The sequence below is a fragment of the Anticarsia gemmatalis genome, chromosome 13, assembly GCF_050436995.1.
Source record: "Anticarsia gemmatalis isolate Benzon Research Colony breed Stoneville strain chromosome 13, ilAntGemm2 primary, whole genome shotgun sequence".
Taxonomy (NCBI): Eukaryota; Metazoa; Arthropoda; class Insecta; order Lepidoptera; family Erebidae; genus Anticarsia; species Anticarsia gemmatalis.
In genome coordinates, this window is record NC_134757.1 from 7,500,815 (window position 1) to 7,516,366 (window position 15,552).

The window sequence follows — 15,552 nt, forward strand, 5'->3', positions numbered from 1 at the left end:
GTTTAATCGTAAATATCTTGTAGTATTTTACATAAATAAAAAGTAAAATTAATTTTTTTTTCGTTTAGTAGCAGTGCATCATGATTCACGAACAATTTTAACGTTCCATCCCTAACAACATTGTAAATTAGGTCGGGGAAAAAGTTTTTTCACATTATAGTATGTATGAACTTGTAATTAAATCTCTTTGGCTTCAAGAATCACAAATGAGTACACGGTTCATTAGGTTTCTTTCAGTGACCTCGTGAGGTACCCAAATATCGAGTTTTTTTGTGTAGAGAATTTTTTTTATTACAAGTTCATACATTCTATAATGTGAAAAGACTTTTTCCCCGACCTAATATTTTCCATGCAGATAACAGTATCTGTTCCTAAAATGTTTGCATACGTCTGCGGATAGTGCCGGATACCCGTCCATCATATTTTCATCGACCTCGGTAGCGTTTTGGCAGCTTTAACATAACATTATCGGCAAATTCGATATTACGATAAGATTAGCATTTTTTATATTACTATTGTAATGGGCTTGTCAATGATAGTGATCGCGGAATTTCTAATTCGGTAGCTTATCTGTACTGTCAATTGTGTTTCAAATTGATAAATAAAAACCTACCTATATATTTTATTTCCTTTTTAATAACACTTTATTCTTCCAGGTCGTCAGTACGTACCTACTCATACTCATACTATTCTGAGCACCATTTCTGGACAGAGACCGCTAAAGGCTGCTCGTCGTATTAATCGTTCATATAAAAATTAAATTGTGTTAAATTTCAACGAAATACAAACAATTTCTCGTTTATCGAATAATAGGAAGAATATTTGTTTTTTTTTTTATTGTAATCAACATCCTCATCTGCCAGCCATCAGGTAACTTCAACAAAATAGTACAGGGGTTTCCGTGAGAAAAAATGTCACAAATAACTAAGTTTTCTGCTTAGACACTAAGTCGATGTGTAGACCTAAGCTTTAAGTTCCACATACCTGTATTTTACTTGCACCACCGAACCGACCCTTAAAATGCTTGAGACTTGTAGAGTTAATAAGTTCGAGGAACATGAGCTCGGGGTAGTGATGCTGCAGACGTCCTACATCCAGGCACTCTCTCGGCCAATCCACCAACCTCAAGTGAGTTATCTCCCGTCTAAAATAGAAAAAAATGCATTAATAAAAAATACGAAAAATAAGAATAAATGCTGTACTTATACAGACGCTAATGGAATAAAAAGTACAATCGGATTCGTTCCGGAAGCAATTATTTATCATCAATAAATAATTATTTCCCATTCGATTCCGATAGATATTTTCTCCGTATCGATATCAAACGAATCACCGCATTTAGATGCAGTTATTAATCAGACGCGAAATATAATAAATGACGATGAAAAAAGATCACCAACAGGTACATACAATCACGAAATCAAAATGCGGCTTCACTACATATTGAAGAAATTCTAAAAATGTATTCTAAAAATCTAACGCTGAAGAATTTGTATTGAATAGTCCATTTATTGAGGAAGGCTATGGAGCATATAACAACGCGCTATGACCAATACAAGCGGTGCACGGTGCTGAAAATGAAAGCCCACGCGGACGAAGTCGCGAACGACCGCTAGTTTACTACATATATGCATACGTTGCAAATTCACGACCCTATGACAGACGTATAAGTGAAATTACTAACAATTCTGTTATTTTTGTTACCTTCAAGGATACCTTATAGACTAACCCTCTGATTCATAAACACAATAAAAAACTATTTAACTAAAACACTACTAAAATATGTTTTCTCTTTTTCACTTCGCTAAGGAGTGATAAGGAGTTAAAGAAACAAAACTCTTTATAAGCCTTTCATAACTTCATATATTTTTATGAATAAGAGGCGTAATCTGTAACTTTAATTTCTGACTCTCATCTGTTTACAAACTCGTTTGCGCTTCGAAACAAACTTGTTCTACAAAAAAATCGAACTAAACTCTTTATTAAACAAACTACGTGGCAACGTTCAGAGATTGTTATAAGTTTTTTGCATCTAAAGTTTGTCGGCAAACTAAACGAAAGCCTGTGGTTCATATTTCAGATATTTTTGTAACAAAAATTTATAAAAAACTAGCTTTTCGCCTCCGATGGCAAGGATTTTATCAATTAATACTTATAGCCTATATCCTTCTCCAAGATATAAATTTTTACGTAGTTTCAAATCATAAATATCGGGTATTTTTTCTGATTTTGTAAATATTCTTGGAAATGTTATCTATAAGTGACATTAATATTAAATAATAGATATAACATGTATTAAAGTTATATTTAACTTTTCTTTTTCTTTTATTTAATATATTTCTTTCACCAAGACAGACATTTTGAAATAATAACAATAGCCATTGAATAAATAAACACATCAGGTTTTAAGTCCAATTAGATTCAACAACAGTTTCTCTTTCAGTCGGCTCCGTAACAAACAGCAAAAACTTGTAAGTATTTGATTTACGGTTTACAAGTCGGTGATTGTACTCCGTAATTAAATTATTGAAGTGACTAGAGCACTCTCCTGTACAAACATTGAGAAGGAATTGAATGAAGCCTTGACCTTTCCTACTGTTAGTCCATTGTACCGATAGTTCGTAGCAACAGACCTTTACACCACAAAGTGATGAACGCGAGAGCACTTTACTGCAACTTTCAGTGAAGATCAATAGAATTTACTAAGTCTTGTATAAATCTATTTTAATCGACGTATAACATATTTTTCGATATTTTTTCGAAATATGTAGCTACAAAAAACAAGGTAATAAATAATTTATATGTCATGTTTCTGCTTTAAGTATATCGATAGTCGCTAAAAGTCATTTATTAAAAACTTTTATACATATATTTAGTTATATATTTACTTCCGTACCGCAAAGTATTGTAGTTCGTGAATATATTTGCGTATAAATAGAGTTTGGTAAGATATTCGAGGAGCGAAATACCTAATGAAGTTCAAGGGTACGTATGTAAGGATGTAACACATATTTGTGGTCATCCCAAATTTTCAATGGTGAACCTTTTCGTTCTGAAAATTAGACTTTATAAAGCATTATTTTTCAATGATTCAAAATTTGATCCCAAAGTTGTGTGTTTGTTATTTTAACTTAAATGTCAAAGTAAAATATACATAAAGAATACAATCTGCAAACTGGGATTCGAACTACATTTCATCCAAATACTTATTGGGTTAATAGCATAGAATAACAACAAAGCATGATTGTGTTCAAAGCCTAAAGCTTATCTTTACCTTTCGAGAAAGGGAGAATAAGAAAATCTGTCATTACATCGATCCTCTGGCAATACAAACCGTCACATGAAATAAAATACAATGTAAAAGAAATGGAAACATGTCGGAGTAATTTTATTCTGACTAACCTGTCTGATACAGACTCCATGGCGTAAATTTTCTAAGAATCTAATTGCGTCTGAATTTAACGTTATATAATTACTCAGACTAATTACTTATGTATTTTACATCCAGTTAAAGGTTACGTGCATTACATAACGACGTAGCTTATTGTTAGCTTAAATCGAATTACGACAATTACTCCTTCTTCAAACCCGCAGGATATTCTCAAATCCTTATTCAGCGGGCTTTTTATAAAAGACCCTGTGGTATAAAAGATACTCAGCTCGTTACAGCCTCCGGGACTCTGTGTTGAATTAAATCGGTAACTAACTCAGGCACTTATATGTTTTTGTTTACCAAAACCCTGAATAAATGATGGGTACTTTGGTCAGAATTGCACTTTTGCTTGGTTTTAATCGCGAATACCAAGGGAAATACAATTTTCTGAGCAATTAATAACTTTGCGATAATGATCTGGTGATATCTTTTAAAAAATGCCAGGTTCGTAATGCCCGTAACTGATGGTTTTGTATAACGAGATGTATGGATGTTTATGAAGCGAAATAAGTTTGTATTGAAGCATAAAGTGGCGTTCTCTGCTTTTTACTCACCCCCATGGGATATATTATGTGTGATTTTATGTATGTAAGCAAGACATTTATTTTTAAAGATATACATATCTATGTATCAAAATGGTACTTAGTTAAACTGGCTCATAGCTAGTGGACTACCATTAGACCGTAGCCAAAAATATTCCACGTTCTAAAAAACCGGTGTCGAATATTGTAAATCGTAGCGTGATTCTGTTCAAGCGGTAGGTACTGTCCAGTATCGAAAGTTTGACACATAGAATGTACTGTCAAAATAGTTCCTACGACACCCGTCAGAGGCGCTGATCAGATTTTAAACTATGTCAAGTCACATTCGAGTTAAAATCTATACGTATGTTTAGTGGCAGGGTGTCCTCGAAGCTAGTAATATCAAAATTACATTTGCTGACGATTAGTTTCACAGTCGTAAATAATATAATTAGAAAAGAAGAAACTTTCACGGCTAAAAATCCATTGTTCATAAATATAAGTACCTAATAGTTAAAGTGCAAAGCGCAGTTCTTCGCCTTACATAATTTATTCCTGATTCACCTTTAATCGTTTTGCTTCGAACCGGGAATACTCAAGTAACGTTAGACACTTTGATACAATATTCCAATAAATTGATGTAATGTATGTATCAGAGTTCCAGCTTTATTAAAAGTACCTAGCTTAAACTATATTTCGTGTAGATAGCCTCGGTATGGTTGATTTACATATTTAGATTATAATTAATAATTATGTGTATTTCCTAAATAGCTGTATCAAACACTGTCAGCTGCATAGCTGATGTCTTAAACTCTTTCTAATTTTGTATATCTCCTCCAAACGCGAACCTTCTATACATTCTTTTAAATTGTTTGACTATAATAACCATATTTTTATTGAATTTTTACTTCTAAATGTCCTATTTTCTATTCAGCCCTGAGTCAGCCACTGATGAATAAATTGTAGGTATGAGCTGACCATTATGCAGTGCATTACACTACATTATTACTAAAAATGCAACCCCTTCCGTTTTAGAGTTGCTGTTGCATTAAATAAATTAAAAAAGATATTTTCCCGTTTAAAAAGTACAAAACAATTTAAGCGGCGAATTTATGCACGAATTTTGAAAGACGACCCCGTATCAGTAGAGTTGATAGAAAAGGTGAAATGACCTGTGAGATCACTATATAATATTACTTATTAATGAAACATGTACTGTAGATACCCCACATTTGACTTTCGCCAAAGAATTTCCCAGCTGATATGTATTTAATACAACTAACAAATACACAATAAAACGCCTTGTTACTTCGATCCGTACATATCTTTGATATCTTTTCACATTCACCACACATTTTTCGAAGAACGTCACCGATACGATCTTACAATGTCCTTTTATGGCGCTTCCGACATATCCGTTTAGATTCACAGAAGGAATCTTATACACATTTGCCGTTATAATATGTTTAATGATCTAAAATAGATGTGTATAAAAATACCAGTGCATTTAATTGTGTCGATTAAAAAAGCTTAGAATACGTATCAATAGCTCGCATATATATGGGCCTGATGTTATCTGCAAATGTAAATAACATTTGTCTATCGTAAAAGTATGGTGTATAAACTCCATTTGTACTATTACGTCGGGGAAAATCTGTTTGGCTTCAAGAATCACAAATGAGTACACGGTTCATTAGGTTTCTTTCTCGCTCGTGAGGTACCTAAATATCGAGCTTTTTTGTGCAGAGAAAAGATTTTATTACAAGTTCATACATACTATAATGCGAAAAGACTTTTTCCCCGACCTAATATAAAATTACAGTAATAGTAATGCAGACCTTTGCCCAGTAGTGGGATAGTAAGTAACGGGTTAAAATAAAACACTAGAATATATATAAAATCTGCTGACATTCCTCTTAAAAAGTACAGGGGTTTTGGGATTTATATTGGAATATTCTCAATAGTAGCCCAGATTTGGTAACGTACCGGTATATAGCATTAGGAGTCCAGTTTTGTAAAAATGTTTAATGGAGACGCTACACGTACGGCGTGTTGAAAAACCAAATAAAATAAAATGTATATGTATACCGCAAGTTGTACATACCTGACTCCCTTTAGCCATTGAGCAGTTAATCCATTTGCGCAGATGAGTCGACTCTGTGACTGACTGTCGCAATGTGCCTTTAGCACATATTCTTCTAGTGAACACGGCTTGATCGGTACCGTGTCAGACACGTTTCTATTACGCAACTGGAAGCCAGGCGTCACCACCGTGATCACGCTGAACAAAAGAACGACTTGCGGCAACACTGTTAACAAAGATAATATTTTCACATTAACATATTTATTGCTATCTAGCGTTTGCCCACGACTTCGTCCGCGTGGTTTGTGACTAAGGACAGAATTTTCATACAAACTTATCTCTTATTATATCCCCCTGGGAGTAAAATTGATCAAAATCCTACTTAACGGATGCCTACGTAATAACTCTCTCTCTCTAATCTTTCTGCATGCCAAATTTCAGGTCGATCCGTCCAGTGGTTTGGACTGTGCGTCAGTCACCTTTAATTTTTATATAAAAGATAGATAGATAGATAGATGTATGATTAATGTAATTTATGGCTCAAGATCCTTCTAATATTATAAATTCCAAAGTTTGTGAGGATGGTTCATGTATGTTTTGTCACATACAATAATACGGAACGGATTTTCACTTTAGTTAACAGATTAAGTTAGTCTGTTACCTGGATTTACTCATAACCTACAGTCCCAGGAAACCTTTCCACGCAGATGAAGTCGCGAGCCAGTTGAAAATACTATCTGAATACTTTCGGAACGGGTTTTTTTTTTGCATAATACCAGTTACCAATATGTCGTAAAAGATTCATCATGAACTTAGTGTTCGGTACTTGTCGTATACTTAGTAGGTAGGTGAGACGTCCATAGCCAGTTGCGCTCACCGTTCGGTAAAACGATCTGTGGGTTAAGCAAACGTTGGCGCGGTCATTCTATAGATGGGTGACCGCATAGTGGTTATTGAACTGGGCGTCTCCGTGCTTCGGAGGGCACGTAAAAAGTCGGTCCCGGTTGTTGTCAATTAAGATAACAGTCGTTAAGCCATGTCAAAGGCCTCTCGGGTGGCTTGAACAACTTTGACACTAGGCTGACCACTAACCATACGATGAGAGAGAGAGAGAGTAGGTACTCATTTAGCATAGTGTTATTGTTTTGAAGGCATAACGTCCACAAATGTCTCAGCGACGACACGACGTTAATTTGTCCTAAAATATTGTTCCCGACTTGATAAATTACTGTTAATTAGCCTCGTGTAAAATACCCAAAAGTCATTAATTACGTGGAGCGATGGGGCAGAAAACTTTAATATGTCACTACGTAGGCCGCTCCTAGGCGATCAAATATATTGCACAATAATTTTGACTATAATTATTTTCAGCTTAGCCTTTCTTCCTTACTAGCTCTATATAATAGTTTAAGTTACGAGTCAGCTTTAACATTATGATTATGATAAAATTATATTTGGCAGAAATATTTCGTAGTGTCAATTTATAAACATCCCAATGTTAGCGGTGTCTCTAAATGACTATCGAAAAATGTCGGTGTTCTAGTTTCATGAGGACAATGGAAATATACTACATACTTTGAGGCTTTATATTTGACAGATGAGTGTGACATATGATGTTTACTCGAGTACTAAAAATTTACAAAAGTCATAAAATATCAGTCCATTTTCTCTAAATTTAAAATAACTTTACTTTTGGCATGTTCATTTAAACGGAAGTAATACGATTCAGCAAAATCAAACATGATCAGTCGCCAAGAATTGCCACATTGTTACAATCTTTATTTGTCACTGTTCGATTAAATTTCAATTGGTCAACAAACAGAGAACTCATTTCGCCAAACAAATTACAAACATCGATGCTTTTGTAAAATCTAAATGTAGCAATATTCATGTTATTTCCAGTATTTTGTAGAAGGAAACTCTAACTCGCGGCAATAATGTTCTTCTTTATTCATGTCATGTTAAAATAACTTAGATCTAAGAAACTATTTATGGAAATTGTTTAACACTTACGTGATAATGTCGGTGTTTTCTCATAACATTATGTTCGTGACATATCAATTCACAATCAGTCGACCGGCTCGACCTTCCGAGCATTCATACACATATTTAGCACCGCTCTTATAACACCCCAATAATACCAGTAAATACGTCGCCATTTGGACCTTCTACATAACAAAGAAATAATATAAAACATTTCTAGATTACATAGACCTATTTTGAGAAATTGATATATTTTCCATTATTCGAATCTTATTATTGAGGTCTCATTGTTGTTTTAAAAATAGAAAATCGAATAACATGATAATATCCCACGCATATACGAGAACAGTGAGAAAAACATGCGAAATGTAACCTTGATACAAATCATTTACGCGATAATACATCACACAGCTGAAATCTGTCGACAGCTACAGACATCTGTCTAATCTCACCAAGACACGTGAAAAATATATAGCAACTGATTGACATCGACCAAAATATTTTCTTAGTTTCCTGTAATCAACACAAATCGAGTAAGATTAGAAACAAGATTCTGAATCGAACCAATCACTGGTTTTACAAATTTATACTACTGGATAGATTATCCAAAAGAATGAGTTGTAGTTTCAGTGAACGACATAGGCATTTAACGCTTACTCATTTTTAAATCCGATTTTTATAGATAGTTAGGTCTCAAATTTAAATTATTCATTATTCTTATTTATACAAGAATATTTACATTTATACGGATAAAATTAAATTTCTTACAGTTACAATATTGGTTTGAAATATTCAAACGTGTATCTAACTTATTGGGATATAGAATTTCAAATTGAAAACAATTATTGAAATAAACGTTAATTTATTTTCAAGTTAATTTTACACACAAATCTCTTAAACGAATGAGTGGACGCGAACACAAATAAATGTAGAACATTTGGATTAATTTTAATGGAGAGTTTGCTTTTCTGATAGAAAACAAATTTGGAATCACTCAAGTAAGTAATAGATAAGAAAATTCAGTAAGTTTTTAACTTAAAATACTATTATGAAAGTACTTTTAATACCTTTAGGTATCCTAAATACTGGAATTTGACTTCAAATAATAGGTGAGATTGTATAATATTAGATCATTGGCTTTTGATTAATTAAACATTAGCAATCATTCAAAACGGGAATCGTTTGTGACTTAACCTCTTAGAGACTGCCCGATAGCGAATAGAAAAATAGTTACTATCGACCAACAGTATATATGATACATTGATAATACTTTCTCTCATCTTTCATTAAATATCTATTTATATAGTCTTCCCAGTTTTGTAGTCGGCAATATAAAAGCCATTCTCTTATCTAGGCGTTGTATAATCCAGTAAAGAGATAACACATAGTTCAAAATCCGGCGGCCTTTGCCAATATTGGATTCATTATTTCGTGCGAGGACGATGTCAGAGCTTAAATAAACGGCTATTCAATTATCGGTTACTATGATAATAGTATATTTACACTATCTAGACCAATAGGGTCGTAAATAATTTAGAAGTTAGTTTTTCGATTAAACTGGTAAGTGAAATTTTTGACTGCCTCCGTGGCGCAGTGGTTTAGGTCACCACGCCGCTATCATTGCATTGGTCGTGGGGTCGATTCCCACACGGGACAATTATTTGTGCAATCCACAAATAATTGTTTCTGGTTATACTTTGTGTCCGTTATTTTTATGTTTGTAAAAGCCCCCGCGACACAAGAGGAATTCTTAGTGTGGGAGTTGTCTTTTTTATTCAAAATGACCCGCGCAACGTCGCTTGCGTCACATAAAAGAGAATGGGTGAAATTTTTCCCCGTTTTTGTAACATTTTTCGATGATATATGATGATATATAGCCTATAGCCTTCCTCAATAAATGGGCTATCTAACACTGAAAGAATTTTTCAAATCGAACCAGTACTTCCTGAGATTAGCGCGTTCAAACAAACAAACAAACTCTTCAGCTTTATAATATTAGTATAGATTAGTATGGATAAATAAGTTAAAAATAACACATGAACTTGGTTATATTTTACGCGATTACATTAATGTTTTGATACGGAGTCATGTTTGAACTCACTATTCCAGATGTCAACAACTTTTTTATGCATAAGAATCGGATCAGTTTCTAAGATAATGTAAGGAAAGAGCTTGATGACACATATAAACATATTGTGTAATCTTCCGGCCAATCAATCAGTTCATTCTTAGAAACATTATCTCTCCAACTGAGTCATTATTGTAAATTTACTTACTATAACAACTACTATTGAATTACAAATGATAATATTTGTTTAAACTACCTTTGTAAAGTAACTTTATTTTTCGTGTGCCTTAAGGAATTAAGGAATAGTAATTCGCGAGCAAATAAATAGCCCACCAGGTATTTAGCTCTTGTGCTTATTACAACTATTTATAACACACCAAAATTGGTACAGCAAGAGAACGTAATATTCAACGTAACAATATGTTATGTTATTCCCAAAACTGGGAATTCAATTGAATTTTGTAAAACAATAGCACATTACTATCAAACTGAAACATGATGGGTAACATAATATATATTTCTCGGAAATATACCTCTGTTTGAGATCGGCACAAGAAATATTGTGAACTACATATATTATGTAGGCGGTACGAATTAAAGGTTTCAGCTTTGATCAGTCAATGGGCGACGAGTACTAATAATATACGTTATACGAATAAATTCATTGATAGATAAGCCTATTTCTGAATGAAATCCTTTTACGGCAAATACACAATTGAAATAGAAGGGGTTTCTTAAGACGTATATAACTAAATACATACGCAGAAGGAATCGCTACTGATATGAATACGTTATTCGTCTGAACTTGAAGTCTAGACTTTATTTTCAATAGATATAGGCCTCATCTATACTAATATTATAAAGCTGAAGAGTTTGTTTGTTTGTTTGAACGCGCTAATCTCAGAAACTACTGGTCCGATTTGAAAAATTCTTTCAGTGTTAGATAGCCAATTTATCGAGGAAGGTTATAGGCTACATATCATCACGCTACGACCAATAGGAGCAGAGTACCAGTAAAAAATGTTACAAGAATGGGGAAAATTTTAACCCATTCTATCTTATGTGACGCAAACGAAGTTGCGCGGGTGAGCTAGTTTTTCATAATGGCAATGTACACCCAATGTCTTACGTTTGGTGCAGTGATTCAAGGGGTCACCTCGCCGCAATAATCATAGCGCCGCTTGTTTTGGATTCGAATCCCACCCGGGACAAATGTTTGTGTCATGGGCACGAGTATTTTGTTCTGAGCCTGGTAGTCAATTTATCTATATAATATATACTTAGAAGTATAAGTATGTTTATTAGTTATTTGGTTACCACAGTACAAGCTTTGCTTAGGTTGGACCGTGTGTGACAAAAGGTTGACCATTAGCCATGCGATAGATAGATAGTTGTCCGATGATATTTATTTATTGTAATTTTAATATTTATGTAGAATTGTAAGAATAAGCTGCAGGCTAATCTAGTTGTATTTTTAGTATTCGAGTGCATCTTTTCATGACGTTAAGGGTTTTGGGGGGTGTCATAAGGTTGGAGTAAATGTTTTTCAAGCATGCTGAGGACATATGTTTTGACTGATAGATAATATTTTTATATTATATGTACACTTAAAGTATTTGTAAAAGGAATATGAAGGGTTGAAGGTTTTGCGCTTTATTGTTGTTTCCAAAGCATGACTGAGTGGGGCTAGAAACCCAAAAATACTAGGTAGAATAATTATAAGAAATGGTCCGATGGAGGACAATCTCTTACTTGAATTGTAAAAATAAATGTATCTACTGACAATATTTTCGTGTGGTTTAATATTTCTCAGGTCATATTTGTTTTTTTTTAATAAGTTTTTCGATATAATTAAAAGCGGTATTTATAGTTACTCACCTTTTTTCATTTTTCTTCGCTTGACTCAATACGTAGAAACCACTTCTAAGAACACTGTTATAGTATGTTTTATGTTACCGATACATATAATGATTCAAAGCAACAAGTTTACTCGGAATACACGGGCAAAAGGGTGCTGAAACTTTTGTAATAAAATGCGATGTAAATTTTCAAAGCTGGCTGTTTTATTAACAACATGTTCACATTATAATGGATGTCCTGTAGCCACACGGCTAAAATATTGGGTTTCTTATTGGTACCTAGCCGCCTCTCGAAAGCCTTCTCCATACACAAGCATTTAAGCTTATGATTAGATGTCAGTGGAATCATTATTAGAAAATAATTGTGATCACTATCTGCACTGTGAAATTTCACGTGACGGGAAAATATTTAAATGCATCAGTATGAATATTTAAAGAGTAGAGTGTGCGAAAATTGTTGAAAATTGGGTATTCAGTTAACAATAAATAAATATATGTTTTTTGAATCTACTTATGCTTATTTGTTCTGCAGATTTTCTCTACAAACAAATTAAACTCAGGGGCACCTTCACTGTAGGAGTAAAAGCAATAACTTTATAACGATGTCCTCAAGACTAATTAGTAGACATCAAATAGATGACTGACATTGCCGAGAAATGAAATATACCTATTAAGAGCGAGACAAATACTTTGTTTTAACGAATAAGCATTTATAAGAAAAATGTCAGAGATCGGTGTTAATTTAAACATATTTGAAAAAGCCATGTAGCATAATCAACATACATGAATACTTATTCTTCATAATTTCGGATTATATCATCATACAACTTAAAAACAATAAAAAGAATCGATAATGAACCGCTTAAGTTCTTTTTTTAACACATTCTGTCCCACTTTTGGGCACGGGTCTCCTCCAGAGCGAAGGAGGGATTAGGCCTTGCGAAGTGCGGTTCAGAGACTATTTGTGATAAAGATCTTTTAAGGATGCAAAGTTTCAGAACGATATATTCCTCCATCGTTAATGATTATTGGTATTTATTGTTCATAAAAATATTTAGGAATATTTTTTTCTCAAATCTTTGTCTCTATTTAAATAACTGGAACTGAAGCGCGCTGAGGTTACCTTTAATTAAGACCACACTACGAAAATGTACAGTCAAAGTTTATGTGTGAAGCAATTTAAGGTATGTTGGTCCTAAATAAATAAATTCCAATTTTGCTAAACATCCGTCGTTATTAGACTATTTATCTTGTTGTTTATTTACATTGATATAAAATATCTGTCGTTTTATAAGTGGTCTTCATTCTGTCAATTGTAGTTAGTTAAGAATTGTACGTGATATTAACAATGTTTGAAATCTGTCTTTGAATCATTAAATGCTTTTAAAAATGTTGAAATAACTTAATATATTCTTCTTCGGTTAAATAAACTACACTTCGAAAGAGCACACCTTTCTTTTACACTCTGTATTACAAGTACGAACGCGGAAAATTGGCGCGCTTTTCCTCAAAACCGTGATAACCGTGTCTCGCGCCCGACGCCCGGATAACGACTGAAAGCCTGAAACATCAAATGAAAATGTAACACCTCCACCTTTGCTCAATACCCTCTAATCTTTAAGTAAAATACAAATGCTACACATGTTATCTACACACATCTTATTAGCGAGACATCGTGAATTGATATAACTAGTGTTTTTTTTTGTCATATAGGAGGTTCCTTAGAAAATTCGTAACCGTGCTACGTCGGTCTAACTACAGTATTAAGTTATTTCACAGTTCAGTTTTCAACGTTCATTAGATAATGAGTTTACGGTAATGTTAATTCACTTACGTCCGCGTAGGTGATCCCCGAGTAATCGGAGCTTAGCTTAGGAGCTTCTTATAAACCAAATGTAGTAACTATAGGGCTCCAACGTCGTCTACATCCAAATGGTCTTTGAACGTTTTTAGTAACAACAGCAACATACAGTGTAACTTTAGTTAAAAGTTAAAGTTCGTGTGGTACCCAAATTCTATAAACCTCTTAAAAGAATGTATCTTTCAATCTCTGAACCAGACGTGCAAGGAAGGTCTGATTGGTAAAAGGGAACAGCGTTTGCTCCGTGACATTAAAATTTTAGCTGAAAAGTCTTGATAGAATACTTGACTACCAGTAAAATCAGCTACTCTTTTAAATGTCCAGAACACATTAAGTATGGAAAACGGTGCAGTGACGTCACAGTTTCGTTGGTATCAAATGAGTGCCTATTAAAATAATTCCGTCAGTAATAATTACAATTTGAACATTATTCACAAAGAAATTAGATAGCCGAGGCCTTTTAGATAGTCCTTTTACGAGTACAAGTTTAATAATTTTAACTCGTACTGATTTCCTGAAGATCATACCTTTCGCTCTAATGGGTTAACATCGAACTTAAGCTTTATGAAGTGACCATTTATGTGTTTATTGCCAATTCACCTTTTAGAAGACGTGGAGAGTTTTTTTTAATATTTAATTATGCATTTTTGAAAGTAGAGAACTAATATGCGGCCGTGCGTCATTGAGTACACAATATGGGCTGGCCGAAGAAATGTGATCTATTTGTCCATTGATTTAATCTTCGTAATGGACGTAATGGTACCGTCAAAACAGATAATCACGTGGCACAACACTTAGTTAATTGTCCCAGGCAATATTTATAGCGATACGTATAAAATAGACAATTAAAAAATTATAGGATATCGTGTTAGAACCCAGTGTTATAATAGCATATAAGTCATACATTGTAGTATTACATAAGACATATTAATACATAAATCCTTGTAACCTAGTATATAACTATAAAGTCCTCATATTTTAACATCATCTAAATCAAAACATATAATCATTATGTTATCTTGTATTTAATAATCATCATCTTAATGTATCCTGTTTACTATAATTACTAATCACTTTGTTATTGTCTTTTCTCAGGACTCGCTTATCATATTTACTTTAGCCCTAAAACCATTAGCTAATAAGTTTACGTTTCACATATTGTATTAGTATATAAGCTCGTCCTCGATGTACGAACAGTCAGTTCATAGTTAGTTCTAAACATAGTCAGTTCTAAATCAATTCCAAATCTTAGTCGTAAATCAGGAACTGACTGTTCGTACATCGAGGACGAGCTTATATACTAATACAATATGTGAAACGTAAACTTATTAGCTAATGGTTTTAGGGCTAAAGTAAATATGATAAGCGAGTCCTGAGAAAAGACAATAACAAAGTGATTAGTAATTATAGTAAACAGGATACATTAAGATGATGATTATTAAATACAAGATAACATAATGATTATATGTTTTGATTTAGATGATGTTAAAATATGAGGACTTTATAGTTATATACTAGGTTACAAGGATTTATGTATTAATATGTCTTATGTAATACTACAATGTATGACTTATATGCTATTATAACACCAGGTAATTGGATTGTGGAGGTCCGATAATCATTCGCTGAATGTAAAACTCTGATATTCAGCTGCATCCGGTGATACTGGTAGCCGACTCCATTATAGCTGGAAGAAAGAATAGGTTAAAAAAGATAAAAAAAACAATTGCTTACTAACTGAGGT

General features: G+C 33.4%; 1 protein-coding gene across 6 annotated transcripts in view; it reads right to left on the bottom strand.

The window, feature by feature from the left end:
* swi2 (Protein singed wings 2) overlaps window positions 1-13,532 on the bottom strand; it is a 34,162-nt gene extending 20,630 nt beyond the window's left edge. Inside the window, exons 1-4 of one of the 6 annotated variants that reach the window (XM_076121928.1) lie at window positions 13,399-13,532; window positions 11,967-12,108; window positions 6,059-6,263; window positions 985-1,144 (exon numbers count right to left, since the gene is read on the bottom strand). In XM_076121928.1, coding sequence (XP_075978043.1) covers window positions 985-1,144; window positions 6,059-6,263; window positions 11,967-11,976 — 375 coding nt within the window. In that variant the 5' untranslated portion in view covers window positions 11,977-12,108; window positions 13,399-13,532. Of the gene's footprint in view, window positions 1-984; window positions 1,145-6,058; window positions 6,264-11,966; window positions 12,109-13,349; window positions 13,375-13,398 lie in introns of those variants that run through there. The other 5 variants (XM_076121930.1, XM_076121932.1, XM_076121931.1 and 2 more) reach the window with 5 other exon arrangements.
* Between the last annotated feature and the right edge of the window lie 2,020 nt (window positions 13,533-15,552).